At 38.4% G+C, this 18,524-nt stretch overlaps 2 protein-coding genes across 3 annotated transcripts in view; one reads left to right on the plus strand and one right to left on the minus strand.

Annotated features, from left to right (window-relative positions):
* Positions 1-18,524, minus strand: part of MCPH1 (microcephalin 1) — a 120,801-nt gene that overhangs the window by 19,496 nt on the left and 82,781 nt on the right. The gene's annotated exons all lie outside the window — the stretch shown is intronic.
* ANGPT2 (angiopoietin 2) overlaps positions 13,619-18,524 on the plus strand; it is a 42,733-nt gene continuing 37,827 nt past the window's right edge. For both annotated transcript variants that reach the window (XM_008495625.2, XM_008495627.2), the window contains exon 1: positions 13,619-14,298. In XM_008495625.2, coding sequence (XP_008493847.1) covers positions 14,014-14,298 — 285 coding nt within the window. In that variant the 5' untranslated portion in view covers positions 13,619-14,013. The remainder of the gene's footprint in view (positions 14,299-18,524) is intronic.

The following is an 18,524-nucleotide window of genomic DNA, read 5'->3' on the forward strand; positions in this document are numbered from 1 at the left end:
GCATTAGGATAACAGAGCATTACTTACCCTAGGAAAAAAAATACAGAAAAGCTAAAAGCTGATTATTATTAGCATCAAGCCCTCTTGCAAAGTGTACGTGACCATCTGCCAGCAAGCTTGTAATAAATGAATCATACCCACAAACACAAGCACAGTGTAACATCACCAGAGTGAAAAAAAAGGACAAAGGCACATAAACTTAAACAAGCTTTTGCTACTGTGGAAAAAAAGACTTTGATTGTGTTTTTACATGATAAAACGCCTTCCCCAAATGCTTATTTTCTAAAATTGTGAGGTTGCACTTCAGACAACAAAAGTAGAATGTGTTACAGCTACCAAGACAGAAATTTACCAAAATTGTAGTAGAACAATATAAACCTCAATTTGTTCCTAGCAATGAACATTGGCTGAAAGATGACTGTGCAAGGCTCTGTACTTCTTAATATGTAGCCATTAATTTCAGCTTTCCCACTCAAGATTTTGCTTGCTCTTCTTGTGCCTTGTTATCCTAGTATTTCCCACATAAGTTTATGGAAACACATCTGAGTGGTTTTTTCTCCTTTATGGAACATCTCTTCTCAAGAAACTTGGAACAAAACCCAAAAGCAAACAAACAAAAACTGCAGTTTTGGTTTATGAAATGTATTCTATGTTTATATGCAGAGAAAATTCTGAGCTGGAATCAGGCAACCTGTCAACACTTGGCCCCTTTTTTTTTTTACATTCAGACATTTTTCATTTCCTTGTTAGTCCAGATAAGTTGAATGCAGAGAAGCAACTGGTGGCATAGATTAAATTAACAAGCAAAGTAACTGATTAAAACTTTTTGTGACCAAAGTATTAGCAATGTATCCTGATGCTAATAGTGAGACCTATGAGTCCATTGTGCTGTAAGTGAGGACTACAAAGTGGTAAAAAGGAATTTGATTTTTACCCTGGAGAATTAGCTATCTAGCTAAAACAGAGGTCTTTTTAGCAGCTAGCTGGGGTGTCACAAGCTCTGTAAATTGTCACAGGATGTGATCGTGTGCTCAAGTGCATAAACCAAGGACATCAGCCAGAGGAGCCAGAGAGGCAGGTGGACATCCCTCCCACCGTGGGCTCCTCAGCAATAATCAGGTGCACCCAGAAAGTCCAATAGGTTCCTGAAACTGTTTCACCTAGGCTGTCTTGTCTGAATATGTCTGAATATGCTGCATATGTCTTAAAAACCTTTTCTGGATAAAAATGGCCTTTTGACTCAGAATGTCTTTGTAAACTAACATTTAAAGTACACAGTCTACAAAAAAATTCGCTATGTCTTCCTCCTTCCAGTTTGAGCCAATTTCCCTGGTATGGAAGCAGGATGTACTCTAAGTTCTCATGTCTTCACTGGTAATAAAGGATAAAATTAGTGCCAGGCTCAACAATCTGTCTTTATTAAATAAAAATAGTAATTTGCATTCTCATCCTGAATATATAAAAGTTCCTTTCTATGTAGCAATGAATCAAATGAATATAGGGACTATTCTGAGTTTCACAGATGTAACACAAACTGACAGCAGAACATTAGACAGAGGCAGCATATGTCATGTAGAAAGCAATGGCCTGTTAGAACCTTCTTGGACCTTGTATTCAAAGCAAGATGATGCCAGGTAAGGGGCTTGTGCCACCTGCAGTATCACAGTTAACACTGAAAACATGGTAAGTGAAGGTAAATATTTCTCAGGTTTCCTACTGACTCTTAGACCGAGTTGAAGTACTTAGAAAAAACTCCACATGCATTAGCCTGTACAGTACAGAATTTCTACCTGGAGCCAAAACAGTAATTTTTAGTAAGTGAAACTTGTATGCAACTGTGGGTTGCATTGTGCTCCTGTAGGCAGGACATTTGGTTCCAATTTAATTTGAAGTTTTCAACAGCATCAACAGTTCTGAGAGCCTTTCTTCTCATTAGGTATAATACACATATATATGCCAATAAAGAGGGGCTGAACAGTGCTACATATATAAATAGATACGAGAAAAGTCTCAAAAACAAAATATGTAGAATGTTATCAAGTTTTACATGACCAAATTTGGAGATGTGAAAGAAAGGTCTCACAATGAGCATCTCAGTGGAATTCACAGGTTAAGTTAACTGAACTAACCAGAAATCAGGATTCTGGCTTCCAAATCATCTTAAAATCAAAATTGTGGGGGTTTTTATTTGTCACCTTCTATTGCCACTTTGCAGGGTAACAGTTTGTGCTTCTGTAACCTCAAAAGGATTATTTTCCTGAAATGTCAACTATAATTTTTTCTTAATCTAACTAGTTCACAATTCAGGATGTAACAGACTGATGTGGCTGGGTAGCAAGCACTGGCAATACTGGTACCCCTCAAAACAAGGTAGCGTTTGCTTTTACCCTGAAACTGCTGTGAAAATTATAATAGCTGCAATTCAATTTTCAAATATAATGGGAAATACTCATAAAAAACAATATTAAAAGGCTGTTATACTTATGGATCAGAGATACACTGCTATCTAAACATGCAAAACCCAATGAGTTCTGGAAGCACTAAAGCCTGTATCATGTATTAAGTTTGAAAATCTGTCATTCACTTACAAAAATTAAACATTGTAATAAAGTATTAAATAGACCAGCAAGTACAGAATACATGACTATTCCAGCTTGGAGGCATTGTTAAATGTGGAGTATAACAACTGAGATCAGAGTAGAATATAAACTTTAACAACAGGATAAAGATTTACTAATCATTTATTCCTCTGGTTTTGTTCTCTTGTGGAATCTTTTCTTTCTGCTGGGCTTGGCACATGTCCCAGATAACAGGGGATGTCCTGCATTACACACTCAAGTCTTGTGTCTCATATGAAAAGCATATGGCACGTGGCTTTCATAGGAGATGCCTCATCCTGGCATGGAAGAGCCAGAAGAGAGATGGAACTTGATGAACGAGCATTTAATGAACACTGAGAATGCAATGAGAGGGAACCAAGTTTCACTTACTATAGAGACAGATTCTCATTTGGACCAGCCATGAAAGCCAATATTTTAAGTAGTGGTGACACCTCTTGAAAACACTTCTGATTGTTTAACTGTGCCTGTGAATGTTTGATGAGAAATCTGTATCTTTAAAAAAACCCTCCCTGTGTAGTGTTAATGCAGATGGCAACTGTTTGAGGATTCACACGTTCTGGTTTACTTTTAAAATACTCCTGTATTTCAAATAGAGACAGTTCTTGGCTACTGTTCACATCATTAACAGCTTTAAAAGCCTTGGGCCATCCTACGTGAGCAGACAGAGGGTATCTGGAAATTATAATAATGGAGAACAGACACACATTTTGTTTACTTCAGCAGCTTCTGACAATTGTGCACACATTGTGCATTTATCAGAAAATGGTTTTGCCTGAGACTAGAAAAAACTTCTAAATGAGAGGCCCACTGTTTGCCCTTAAATCATGACTTTTTTCTCCATCCTCCAGGCTGTCAATTTATTGAAATTGCCATCTTTAAAGTATGCATTATTTTTCTTTACTGGCTGTACTGCACTCTAAAATTATAAGCCAGCAGAGGTGATAGGTTAATGCAGTTTTTCTTCACCCTACTGCAAAACTGTTGAGGTAAAATATATTAGTATAAAGGAGCCTGCTTCCCATAGGATAAAGGTTCCAAAATAGAGGCTTTAAAAGTCAGAAAAGAATTTGTCTCAAGTTAATAAAAACTAGGAGGAATTTGATTTTGATGTAAACTTTGTGGCTCGTTACACTGATGATGTCTGTGAAGTGCATTTTTTACATAATTCATTGCCAACATGTTTAAATAAGTAATTGTTTAAAAAAATTCTGAAAAAACCCTAGCAATTAAGCAATTGATAATTGAGGATAATTTGTCTAGCTGTAAACTTCTCAGTTAGCCAGGCAGGTTTGCATGATTCTGATGCTTTTAGCAATAGGGCTAACTATATTCTCTTGCATGTCACTGGTAGAATTAATAATGTAAAATTAAGTTGTTCCAATATTGTAATGAAATTGAAACCCACAATAATTTCCAACATTAAACCCACTGCTGCATTATATTGCATTAATTGTGTTTAGCAGCTTGCAAACATTAATATTAGCTTGTGGCTGACAGTTTCAATTTCATGGCTGTGAGAAAATGCAAGAATGATTTCTTTAATTATTTCAGATATTAATTATACTTTTATAATCTGAAGAGGGATATTTTTTCTGTGAGTACTTTTCACATAGAGGTCCAATGTAAACATTTTTCTTTCTTTCAGCAAAGGTATGAGGTTTAATGAGAGAAATTAAGACATGAAAAAGCTTATTAGGTCACTTACTGCTGCCAGTACAGGGTTTTCCTTCACATATTTCAGTGTTTTGCCTATCTATATTAAATTACTCGTGCAACAGGGATCCTACCACTTCTCATAAGAGGCCTTTCTACAGCCTAATAGATCTTCGCCTCAGAAAATATTTCCTTATACTTGGTATGAAATTAAACAAAGTTTAGGCCGTGACTCCTTACTGTTTCTCTGCCTGCTGTAGAACTGCCTGGAAGACTTCACAGCTGGCTGAAAGCTGGGTCCTTCCCCAGCCCATCCTCCTGGCCAGCAGGACGGGAGGGCTGCACTGGGGTTCCAGAACAGCACTGTTTAAACATTTCACCTGACATCTATGCTGTGACAGGCAAAGGAAGGCAGAAACCAGTAGAATAACAGCCGATAATGAATTCAATCAGCTAGGTCATAGTATGATTTGGGTTGGAAGGGACCTTAAAGATCATCTAGTGCCAACCCCCCCGCATGGGCAGGGACACCTCCCACCAGACCAGGTTGCTCAGGGCCCCATCCAACCTGGGAGGCAGCAGCCACAACTTCCCTGGGAAACCTGTTCCAGTGTCTGACCACCCTCACAGGAAAGAATTTTTTCCCAATGTCTAAACTAAGTCTCCCCTCTTCAAGTCTGAAACCATTTCCCCTTGTCCTCTCACTACACATCCATATAAAAAGCCCTACCCCAGCTTCCATGTAGGCTGCCTTCAGATATTGCAAGGTTGCTATAACGTCACCTTGGAGCCTCCTCTTCTCCAGGCTGAACAACCCCAACTTCTTTATACTGTCTTCTTAGGGGAGGTGCTCCCCTAAAGTCATTTTAGTGGCTCTCCTCTGGACACATTCCAGGAGCTCTAGGTCCTTCTTTATGCTGGGCACTCCTGAACTGTACACAGTACTTACTGCAGGTGGGGTCTTACAAGAGAGTAGAGTCGAGTCATCTCCGTCAACCAGCTGTCTGAGCTTCTTTTATGTAAAAGACATAAAGCTGTTTATGTTCAAGAAAAAAAAGCTATTCACTGGACATTGCTAATCGCATCCCATAGTCTACAGTCAAAGCTGTAACAACTGATAATATATAACACTAACAGTGAAGCTATATTAGTTATTTAAAATAGAATTTGATAATGGATTTGACCGAAGATACTGACTTAAGAATCAAGTGAGATCATACAACTACAATCAAGAGCTTCTATAGTCAAGTTTAAACTGAAGCTAGTAAGCTAAGGTTGAACTGTTTGATAGGACTTGTAAATATAAGTCTGTTTGTCTGCTGCTAATCTGAGTGGGGATTCACATTCAAACAGTATGGACATTACTAGTGACAATCTCTGAATTTCACTTACACATATTTCTAGTGGGACAAAATAAAGATTTTTAAGGTTTTGAATTTTCACTGTGTAGAGAAATTATTCAGTAACAATGCAGGTTTAGATAAAGTAAAAGAGCAGTGAGAGGACTTTCTAATTGGTTTGCGTTGGGAAGAAAATATATCATTTTAATGAAAACTCAAGAGATTTGATCTTCTGTACACATTCCACTTGAGATGGAAGATTATCTTTCCAGAAAATGATTTATTTGGAGAGATAAAGGACAGGCTATTACTCAACCAATGAGGAGTTTCACTAGATGGTTGTATGGAGGTAAGGAGTTCAAACTCAAAGGAGCCCTACTCCTGGTATGAACATGAAGGTAATCTTACTTGTGTCCCACCATAGATTCTGATGCCTCACTAAACAGGAAAAAAATAGTTTAGTTCCTTCCTTTGCTTGTACAGCAGTATGACCAATGATTAAAACAATGCCCAGTTTTTGTGGCAGCAACAGCAAGAGGGTGGGCACTGTTTTTGAGAGCTATTACTGAACTATGTTTATTAGTACAGAAAAAAGCAAAGATTTATCTTTATGATGTACAAAAATAGTTTGCAGTTGGTCTGTCCTCTTCAAAATACACATTCATGATACAGTTCAACAAACATGAATATATGAAAATATGCTGCAAATATTTTTCTTGCACTCTCCATAAAAAGGTTAGCGTACGCACAGTATTTTTTTCTTGAGGGAAACAGATGTCAGGAACTAGGTACCTTACTGTTGCCATAAATGTCCTCTCACTCTCTGAAAGCTTTGTTTATTCCCCTTACACAGTTTCTCACTTCCTTTTCGTTCTCTCTTTGACATCAGTTTATCTTTGAATTCAGATTCTTAACTTGAACGTGCTCTTCGGAAGTGTGAGATGCTGTTAGTATCAAGTAACTCTGCTGTTACCAGATGGGAGAACCTTCCACCAACCTGAATGACTGCTTACAAGAGGAAGGGCTTAAATCACAGGGGCTGGGGTGAGCTGTAAGGCTAGATTACTGTCAACTGCTTAGACATTTTAAGAAGACATTCCTTTAAACAAACGGCGTATGCATTTTTCTTTAAGATGTCAGAAAGGCAGATTTCTTGTCTTCCAAAAGCCTTCTGGATTCTTTCACAGTCTCCCGCCTGTTCACATCAATGTAATACAGCATTCACATAACACAGCAAAAGTCAAAACCTTACATAAAGATTGCAGGTTTAAAGTACCCAAATGCACAAAATTGTAATTAAAAAGACATTTTTCAAAGAGCATATAAAGAGTATCTGAGCATATATGGTAAGAAAACCTCGTATTTTTTCACATATAATTGAATAATGAAGAGTAAATACGCATGAGCTCTGGAAACAATTTTTTTAAAAGGCCTTACTAGAGCTACATTATTTCATTCAGATTCAAACTGATGGCAACCTGTTCAAACAAGTGCTGTATTATGATTTGCCTGGTATGGGAGACGGACAGAACACAACATTTAACACTGTCAAAAATACTCAGCAGTCCAATTGTAAGATCCTTAACATTAGGTGTAATTCCCATGAAAATTATGAACTTGTGCTATTTGCGTTTAAGATGTAATTGCACTTGTTACCAGCTAAAGTTTGCTGTCATCACGTAATTCTGAAGAGAATAAGCACAGCCTTTGGGCACTATAGCCAAACCATATAAAAACCTTAAGGAAGAATGACGTGTAGGAACTGTTCTTTGTAATCTTGGGACTCATTTCCTACTTCTCCATGTGGATGATTCATCTTTCAAGGATTAAAATTATGTTCATTATTAAAAAATGCTGCCAGTGAAAGAAACAGCAACCTGTCCTACAAATAGGAAGTTCATTAATGCATTGTGAAAATCTTTTTAGGTATTTGCATCCATTCTTTGTATAGATTGCCAGTTTAGAAATATTTGTGTATTCTGCTTTAGATACACCTGGAAAAACTGGATTGCTGAAGAAAATAACTATGACAGTAACAAAACAGAAAAAATAAGAAGCATTTTGCATCTACAAGGGTTTTGGAATGTAGAAGTGATAATGACAGGAGTTTCAAAAAACATTCCTTCACGTTATTTTTTTTTTCTCAAGATGTGATACTGCAAAGTTCCCAAAAACCCAATCCAGTCAGCATTTGCAAAACTAGTACCTATTTGCTATTAGTACTTCAAAGAATGAAGACAAATTAGAAGCAATAAAGTAGATAGCCTGCTTGCATGAAGCTGACAGTTGTCTAACAACTCTTATGCAAATATAATTGAATGTCATTTACTGAGAGTCAGAACTAATATGATAAGCTTCATAAACCAGTCACATTTCAAATGGTATGGAGAAGCCAGAAAGAATACATTAAAAAAGTATTGATGATGAGAATTGGCATAGGAAATTTTAGAGGAATTAATGGAGTCATAGCATCAAAAAAGAAAAAAGAAAATGAAGCACCAAAGAAACAAAGGCATATGAACTAAACTTGCAGATTACAGATTCAAATGCATTCAAGGATGGTCATGGTATCAACCATGAAAAAGGGGCTAGCATGCAAACATTTCCAAGGGAAGATACAAAATCTGATTTTGGCTACATTAACCTTTCACTAGTAGTGTGACATCTAGGAAAAATACCGTGTACTGAAATGATGGATTGGATATTCCAAGGCAAGATGGGAACAGGCTGAGTCACCAAGACAGAGTAGTAACCAAAACTTTCAGTGGATCAGATTAGTGACCTCTTGTCCCTTCAGCAAAAGTACAATATAAGTAGAGTTTACTGGGTAAATGCCTTCCCTTGAAAGGAAGGACACTCAAAGAAGACATGCGGGAACATCAGAGACAGAACACAAAGATGAGTATGAATTCACAAGATGTTACACCAGATGTTCGGAGTGATAAGAAGCAGCTGAGAAAGTGAGAGGAATCCTGAGATTTTTTAAAAAAGGTCATGAGAGACTGCTAGATGAAGCTGGAGAAGCTCAGCCTGAAGTTCACCCTGGGGCCTTGAGCAACCTAGTCTAGTAGAAGGTGTCTCTGCCCATGTAGAGGGCAGATGCTCTTTAAGGTCTCTTCCAACCCAAGACATTCTAGGATTCGACAAATAAAAAGGGTAATAGGCAAACAGTAGAGAAAGGAGGAACAATTGGTAAGATCTTACCAGTAACTTCAGAAGTACTAAAGAACTGGACTATGTGTCTTGATGAAAACCATTTGTTTCAGCTTACCAGAAAACATAATAATATGGCATTTCTCTCAGAGTGTAAGACCTCAAAACAAGTAAGATTTTCAGAAGACTAAAAATCTAACTGGGTCCAAGATCCTATTTTTTAAGTCACAAGTTCATGAGTCTTGTCATTGTTGCCATTTGCTCCTGGGAATCATGTGAAAATTCAGCCAGTGAAAGAAAATATCTCGAAGCAAGCAAATGGAACTATCAGAACTATCATAAACTAGTATTAAAGGATCAGGAGCCAAAGGTGGGGAATTAAGAGTGGCTGTCAAAATGTGAGGAATGTAAGCACCAGGAATATATAAAGTACTTGCTTATTTTATTCCAAACTTCAGATAGTTTTTTCATATCATATTTGATTTTGAAGTTCCATATGCTCGAACTCAGCATTTTTATTTATATATATAGATCAAATATCCCTGTAAGAACCCAGCACCAAACCTGCTTGTTTACATTTTCCTGCCTTTATTTTGTACATATTTCAGTAAGTATTCTTCCCTTGCTAAAACTAGAAAACTGCTGAAATGAGAACTTGCTTATCTACTAAATCAACACCTTCAAAGTTTTAAGTGATAAAATGTGTAGACAGGAGACTAAAAACAAGTCAACATTTTCTTACATTACCTCAAAACTTTTATGCTTGCTTGTCTATAAGAAATCTTACAAGATCTGTATTTGGCTGTCAAACAGAAGCTGTGCAGCTATAAGTAAAATGATAATTGGAAAGATACTGTTAGTGGTATTCAGGCATCTCTCTCAAAGCAGCTTAGTCATATGCTGTATGGAATAAAAACAGGATTGGCTGAGTAAGGGAATTTACTGTTTCCCAGGATAGGAAATTGCCTGCAACACATCTGGCAAAACGTTCTAAATGTTTAGTTTTGAAAAAATACACATTTAAGCTCTTCTTATAAGGTAAGTTCTGTAGAGTGCGTATCTTCTTTCTAAAAAGGGAAAGATCTAATTTGTACTTTAAATATACCAAGCCACTATTTGCTATTTTATGTCAAATACTATATACAGACAGCTATAGAGCAAGCAGGAAATCACAGACTAAGAAGCTCTATTTCAGTTTGAAGAATAAATGTATCAAATGTGACTCTCAATATCGACAGCAGAAATAAGGAGAACAATGAACGTGAAAAAAAAAAAACAAAACACTGCGAGGAAGCAACTGGTCTGAATTGTAACTTTTTATGCAATTTCACATTTGCATATATAAGATCCCAAGCCAAATTATTTAAATTCCTTCCTGCGTCAACATGTCTAACAATGTGATGTTCCCTCTCATAGCTGACGGGAGACAGACCTCTGTCATTCAGCTTTTCTGGAATAAGCCCTGCCCAGAAGCAGGCTTGTTATTATGCCTCTGAGGCACAGTAAAAAGGTTGTATTCAGGCATCTTCCTTCCTCCTCCTTAGTTTTCAAGGACAGAAATGTATTTAACTTGCCTTACTTTTCACACCACTTTTCTAAATTTAGCTGTTACTACTTTCTTTCCCCCTGAACTCTGACTGGCTTTGACTCCCTGGGGAAGCAGAGAAGACCACTTCCTCCTCCACAGCTGGGAAAGCTGCTCCCAAAGGGATAGAAAGGGTGAAGGATCATAATCAAATGCTCCAAAAGATGCACCAAATACGGCACTATCCTGTAGCGAAGGGTTAAAGGGATGTATATTTATTCTGTTGGCAAGGTGAACACTCACTAACTTTCCTGGGCAGTGGGAAAGAATGCTTCATTAGAGCAATACTGGACCCCGATGGGGAAAGAACAGAAATCCTCCCTAAGTTCTGTGTGTGTGTTTGGGGTTGTAATCCAGTTGTTGCCCCTACAGCCTGGAAGTATCAAGGATAACTTGGGTAAAAGATTACCATGGTGAACCTCAAGGTTACTTAAAAGATAGATGACAATCACAGCCCAGTAGCTAACTGGTGGTGCTTGCTGTGCTGGGAATTGTCTTCTATTAGCAATTTGTTGTCACTTCCCAGAACAATACCTACCTCTTCCCTGAACTGCTGACAGCTGCCATGGCAACTTGCTGTTCTTTCAGTCATTCACTCACTCACTCTGTCAGTCATTAAAAACAAACAAACAAACAAACAAACAAAAAAAAACCAACCCCCAAACCAACCCAAAATCCCAAAACGAATGCACACAAAACCAAACCCAGCCAGAAAAGCAGGAAAGGTGAACTAGTTTCTCCTTCCAATATTCATACAACCAGAGTTCTCCCTAGTGGAGGCACAGGATACAACAAGCCTTGCTAACCAGTCTCCAAGTTCAGTTTTGCTCCTGGCCCCGTTACGGCTCAAGGGCCTCCCGGGGTCATGCATCGGCCTTTCCTAACAGAAAACAGATCCAGTTCAAACCTTGAGAGACACTCCAGTCTCTCCTCAAAATCCTAGCAAAACCCAGCTGCCAGATTATGTTGGTGATCTGGCTCAACAGAGTGGCACGCAGATGGCAAGCTTCACAGCAAGAAAAAACCTGTCGATTTAATCAAGCCTCTCATGGAAATCCTATCTCCTGAATTCTCAGAATCCACCAAGTCTTGTTTTTTTACATATATGGAGTCCCTTGAGTAGATGTCTAATCAATAAAACAACCCCCCTGAAAGACTACACTGGTCAGAATCATCTTTCCCTTTAATGTCTAACTAAATGATTAAAAAAATGCATGAAAATATAACCAGAAAATTTTAGATTATTTCCTAGTTCCTCATCATTTAGGAGACAGATACTTTCAGGGCTGGAGCATTCTTATTTTCAGCATTATTCTACTGAGAGCCCAATATTCTTTGGGCTAGCTGTGAGGAAAACAGGGAGCACACCAATTTAAGGACAAATACAAGTCACAATAGGAAATCCCCACTTAACACAGAATACAAATATAAAAAATTCAAAAAGGAGAAACTATTGCATTTGATTATCTGGTTAGCTATCTAGACATGCTTCACACAGTCTGGTGTATGAATCTAATCCTACATGCTGTTCTCATTGCACAACAGTGGGTTTCTCAACTACCTTGCAAAAGACTCTTATTCACATGGCATTAAGCAGTCTTTCAAAGACTTCAATATATTGAAAAGCAAATATCACTATGGAGAAAGCTTTTGAAACTTCATTAACAATGCAAGTAGCTGTCACATAAATTTCCAATACAAAGTTGAAGGGTATGGAGAATGCATAACTTATATATGAAACCCTCCAAATATGCACATTTTGTAGAAAATAATCTTGACCATATCCTAATTTCCAAACATATTTATTCATTTCCTCTGAATGAAAAGATGAACAAAGGCAAATAACAGTCCATAGGAAGAAAATCTGACAAACTGGTTCCACAGGTCACAGTCCAACAACCTGAGTCTGTCTGGAATTGAATTCTAGAGATTTTCCTTTCCAGAGGTAACTATGCATTATGTAGAGAAATCCCAACAGCTTCCAGCAACAAAAGGAATGCATTTTAGCTGCTAGAACTATTTTTGACAACCCTTGAACATAACTTTCATGATTTAAAAAGGAAAAGCCACTATAATACTTTATATGAAATATAGTAAAATAATAAAGTGTAGTAGGAGTAATAAAGTAACATAAGGAAGTCTGTCCAAAAGGATCCTGAGGCATACTGGGATTTTCCTTGTATAACTTTGGTCTATAATTCATGTTACTTTGACTAGCCTGGCATTGCCTTTGTTTATTTTAATTACAAAAAATCTATAGCTTCCAAATCCAGACCTAGCAAAACTCTCAGGCAGTTTGTCTTCAGGAATAAGTATCCTATCTTGCTGGTTCCAAGAGGCCATTTTCTAAAACAGAGTAGGAAAGTTATCCAAAATTTCAGTGGAATCAACTCCCACGGTTTGGTAAACTGGTTAGTAATTTTCCACTTTTTCAAGAGAACACGGGAGTGGGAAATAGGGGAATTTTCCTCTTAGTCTTAACTACACATTTAAAACACTTGCTTAATTGCATTTCCCCTCACCTTTTCCAGGTATTTCCCAGTTCCAAGAGCAGGGACTTGGGACAGTCAGAGCTGTCAGGGTAAGTGCACTGCAGCCATGGCACTTCCTGCGGCTCGCCTGACTGCCACTGCCTCTGGAGAGCTCTTCCCTCTTCCAGTCGCAGCTGGCTTGGGATTTTTAACTCTCGCTAATGTTAGCACTTCTAATGTGAGCCGTAATATAGACAAAAAGGCATTAAAAACCAAAACAATCGAAAACACTTAACTCTCGGAAGACATGCCTGAAACTGAGTATTCATCAAAACCAAAATCTGTGTTCGACTGAAAACTTTTAATTAAAAGCCCCCTCTCCTTGCCTCTGCATGGACGTGCTCAAGCCTGCTTCTGTACGCTTAGGACAGCGTCTTTCTCTGTAACTACACAATGCATTAAACAAAACCGAAATTGCATCTTGGTTCAGCACACGTAAAAGCAAACAAACAAACAAACCAAAAAACCCAACAACAAAACCCCCCCAAACTTTAAGATGAACAAACAGGCCCAGGAAGTTTTTTTTTTTTTTGACAGTGTTTAAAAATTATTACCCCCACAAACAGTTTACAAGCATAGTTGGAGGCTATCGGAACTGATTGCTCTGTCTAGGAAATTCTTAATTGGAGCCGCGCTGGAGCCGCTCGTAGGGGTCCTGCAGCTGCCGGCTCCTCCCCGGGGCTTCCTCTCGCCCCGCTCCCCGCAGAGCCGCTTGGCGACTGACCCCCCACCCCCCGCAGGAAGGCGCTGCCGAGGCCGGGAGGGGAGGAGCGGCCCCGCTCCACATGTCTGCCCGCTCTTATCAACTTATCATATAAGGGAAGGAAAGCGGGTGAGTCGGGCACCGGGGCCCTAGTAGCCGGGCGAGGCGCAGGCAGGCTCGGCCGCGGCGTCTGGGGTCGAGTGGGGCCGGATCCCGGCGCAGGACAGCTGCGGGACGGCAGCAGGGACTCCCACCCAGTGCTTCAAGCCCAGCCCGAAGCCCAGCCCGAAGCCCAGCCCGAAGTCCAGCCCTCCCCCGGGGGGCACATGGCAGCGGAGCGCTCCCTTCCAGTGCAGGTTCATTAGCTCGGGGCTCTCCTTAGCGCACTCCAGCACTCCAGGTTCGCTGGGTTACCGCAGGAATTAAAATGCAGGTGACTGTTTACTTCTGCTTGGGCTGCTGCATCTTTTTAGCGTCGGGATACAACTCCTTTAGCAAAACCATGGAGACGATGGGCAAGAAGCAGTACCAGGTTCAGCACGGGTCCTGCAGCTACACCTTCCTCCTGCCCGAGGCGGACAACTGCCGCTCCTCTGCCTCCTACGTGTCCAACGCGGTGCAAAGGGACGCACCTTTAGATTACGACGACTCAGTTCAAAGACTGCAACTACTTGAAAACATCATGGAAAACAACACTCAGTGGCTAATGAAGGTAGGTTCATATCGATTCTATTCTAGAAGTGTTCCTTACAGCATCCTGTGATCTGTTTGGTTGTGTGGTTTGGTTTCTTTCAACAGTTTCTGAATTCCCAACGTGCATTCAATTTCTGCATTACCTTTCAATCAAAAAGTTGTTTGGGCGCTAGAAAACATAATTTTACTGACTGTACAAGAACAGAAAACTGTTCTGCGGAGCTCATGCTTTGCAGTTTGTCATTACATTTTTGAGCTGCTTGGACGAACAGTAATTACACATACAGCAGGCAGACTGCAAGCATGTCTGACATTTCTGACATGAAAGAACCAGCTACTAATTTATAGTTAACTGACAAGGGCTATTTTATGTCTGTATACATCATATCTAATGAACTTATATTCGAAGCATGTTTGCAAAATGTTATTTGAAGCATGATTTCAAAGCCTGCATGCAGAAGTGAACGTTTGTAAGCCCCACTGATGAAGAACTGTAAATTCTAAGCAAAGGCTGCAAGTCTGACTTGCAGTTAAATGAGCATAGTATAGTGATAGAATTTCAAGAAAGTTCATTAGCGGATATCCTTTGCATTCTGTAAAGTTTATACTCAAATAGACAATATTGAAGGGAAAAAATACTCTGGAAAAGGTGTTTCAGATGCCACATAGCTTCCTTTTATGCAGCTCAATTGTTAAGTAAGGGCAAATTTTATGTTTATTGCCACTATTGTAAATTATACCTGAAACAGCTGGAAAAAATTGATCCTGCACATATTCCTTATACTGATGGAGAATAAACCTGATCACTATTCTGCATTTTAATAGAAACTCCTTTCATCCTCAACATTATAATTTTCAATAGATTTCAATTTAAGTAACCTTTAATTTCACAGGTACCTGAAAAAGTATGGTAGTATAGTTTAATTGCATAGTAAATTTATGAGTCTTCATGTTTCATACCAAGACTCCTGTCTTTTAAGCAACAAATATTTTGAGGACTTAGTTGACATAGTATCTCCCAAGTAAGTGTTCAGGTCATATTGTAAGTGTTCGGGTCATATCATAAGTGTTCTATTCATAAGGAAAGATATACTTGTTGCAAATGGAGAGAATTCACAATTCTGTACGATGAGTACCCAATTCTTAACTCTAAGCTTACACGACTAGAAAATAATTTTGCATTAGGGTTCACTTCTCATCAGTTACCAAGTTGCAGAACTATCAAGATACAGTCAAAGGAACCTGCTAGAGAATTTGTTTGCCCAGGAAACTGAAGTCACACTTGGAAACATATCCGTGTACTGTTCTCACCTACCTGAAAATGGACCTCAAAGCTTAAATTAAGAATGCACACACGTGAAGGCTGCAGTGTGGGCCTCTGGATCTGTCATTATGGATTGAGGATGCTGATTTGACATCCAAATAATGTCAGTTCAGTAGCTTTTGTTAATCTCATAGGCAAACACTTATTAATTTCAGTGCTCACTATTGTAATGTTAAGACCAACATTAACAGATGTGCAGTGCAGGATGGAAAACACACAACATAAACCAGTCTAATCTACCCAGCTGCTAAGCAATTTCCTAACATAAATAGTAAAATCACACAAAGGACTCCAGTGCTAAATGGCACTTAAGTAGGTAAACACAGTATCATAAGTGACACCAGGTAAACAGAAACCCGTAAGCAAATTCCAGCATCCTTATTTAGTAAAAACTATGCTTTTTCCTGTCAGTCCCTGGGAAATCAGTTACAAGAGGAATAGGATAAGTATATCTAACCCATTCTTTGGGGGATCAACAGGCAAATTCTGTTTTATAACAGGGAAATGCTTCTTTTATTTGACTGAAGATTTCCAAATAAGATACTTTAGAATAGCCTGATGGTTTTTGTTTTTTTTCCCCCCCTAGCTGTTTCACAGCTAAACATCCTGTAAAATAACTGCTGTTTGTCTTTTTCACTATTTTAACACCTGCTCTTTATGTCATCTGTTTTGCTCACAAAGAGACTCCAACAAAAGTAGCTTTTCCTCAGATTTGCTTTGCTAGTGACACCTGGTCTGCAAGTGAAGATGAAAAGCAAACAATAACCTTTAAAGTTACTTGCAGTTTACTTGCTTTTTTTTTTTCAGGTCACTAACACACATTCCTAGGTTCACATTTCAGTTTACCAAACCACTATATTGGATTAGTCAAGGCATGGCAAAAAAAAACCCAACAAAACCAACCAAACAAAAAAACAAAACCAAAGCAAAACGTTCTCTTAGTCTTTATACCATATTAAAAGGTCATAAAAAAAATGATATGACATTAACTTTCCAGCAATTAGACAAAGAACTGCTTTAGATCTCACTTCTTAAAAAGGATATTTTTGCATGGGAAGCACCTGTTTTGTTTTGAAGTTGTGTAAAATCAACACAATCCAAACTTTTAGCGTTATTTAAGTTTTAAATGTTGCTCCTGAAGTACTGCACATCCCAAAATATTTTTCCACTCCTCCCCCCCTCTCCTGCCTTTAATCCATCAACCAAAGGAAACGTGCTGTTTCTGAATGAACGCTGGGCTGTATGAATGGAGCAGCCTGGGAAGCGCGCGCTTCATCTGCTTAATGGACAAACACAATGGAAAGAAAATGAGTTCCGTAGGTCCAGGTTCTTTTCTGACTGCCTCCTCTATAGGGAGCAGAAGATTTTGTTCTACAATTTCCATTTGTTCCTGCTTCGTAAAATTGTTTTGGGGTTTTTTTTGGTCTGAACTGCATTAATGCCTTATGCCACTACTGTACGTACCACAAATAAAACTGGAGAATGTATTTTCAAAAGTAGATTATGTTTAAGCATTAGCAGATGTACTGGAACAAGCCACCATCCCACCTAATCCAGTGTTTAGCAGTAAGGCAGTCAGTGATGTGGAGCAAAGGCCAAAACCCTAGATCAACCATGCAGCAGTATACCTGAAATGAGCTTTCATCTTTGACTTTCCCTACCTTGGGATCAATTTTTATATTAAAATGCAAGATTTTTTTAATTTTAATGTGTGTGTGGGCAGGGAGAACAAAGATTTAAGTGAGATGTTCAGTTAATTTGAGAGCATAGCAGATTGGTATACAGCTGACATACAAGACACGGTATTTTGAATGCAGTCATGTATGATGTTGGTTATGCTCTACATTTTTTTAATATAAAAACAACATTGGGCTTTCCTAGTAGACAGTTTCCTTAAGTTCCACACTTAAACAAATCTCTATCTGAATTACTGACAGCTTTACCATTTGGATCACATCATTTCTACTCATGGAACTGCATTTTTTTTAGATACTGACATATTGAAATGACTGAACTCTGACTTGAATTTACTTATTAGCACATAAACTAAATTCTGTAACTCAGAAGATAAAGCTCTGTCCAAAGCAATGGTGTAAAAGAAATGGGTCTTACACTCTTAGTCTTGTTACAAACAGCTGAAAAGTGACGTATGATCAAATTCATTGTTATTGTAGCATTTGGAATATAGGTAATTTATTTGTAGTTTATCAGTAGATCAAAAGCCTGTGCCAGTACTCAACATTTAAACTTAAGACCAGAACTTCATCCTGAACCATCCCAGCAGAGTAGGAGGAGGAAACTTTGATGACAGAGATGCAATAACTTTGGATACTCTAAACTGAGATTTGTTTTTCCTTTTTATATTATCCTGGAAGCTGAAAAGCTTTCAGATCTTTGAAATATTTCTTTTCTAAGCACAACAAAATCAGATGTTTTAAGACATATAGGAACAAATACTTTTAATGTATGATGCGTAATTACCAACAAGAGGTTGTATGATTTTCATGCTTCCACAGAACTTCATATCTCATACACAAAAAGATATTCAGACATGCTCTCATCCAAAAAGATTTGCACAGAATGGACAAGGACAACTATATTGTACAGTATTGGATTTTGAAATACGCAAGAGATGATTCTGAATCAAAAGCTGCATTCCTTTCTTAAGTATTGCATCTGTTTTCACTTACTGTGAAAAGTGCGTTTCTGTCTATCAGCTATGTATTTGCTAAGCAAAAGAGTCCTGCCAGGACCCAAAAGAAAATATATTTTAACTTCCAGGTTAGTACATGATACTGGATGAAGTTTCCATGCTTCTTTAAATCATCTGACTTTACATTTTATTGTTGTATCTCCTGTAAGTAGATTTCTGTGAGGGGATTTGAAATGCCATGTTTGCCTGCATTTAAAAAACAATGTTG

This window comes from Calypte anna, chromosome 3 (assembly GCF_003957555.1).
Source record: "Calypte anna isolate BGI_N300 chromosome 3, bCalAnn1_v1.p, whole genome shotgun sequence".
Classification (NCBI taxonomy): Eukaryota; Metazoa; Chordata; class Aves; order Apodiformes; family Trochilidae; genus Calypte; species Calypte anna.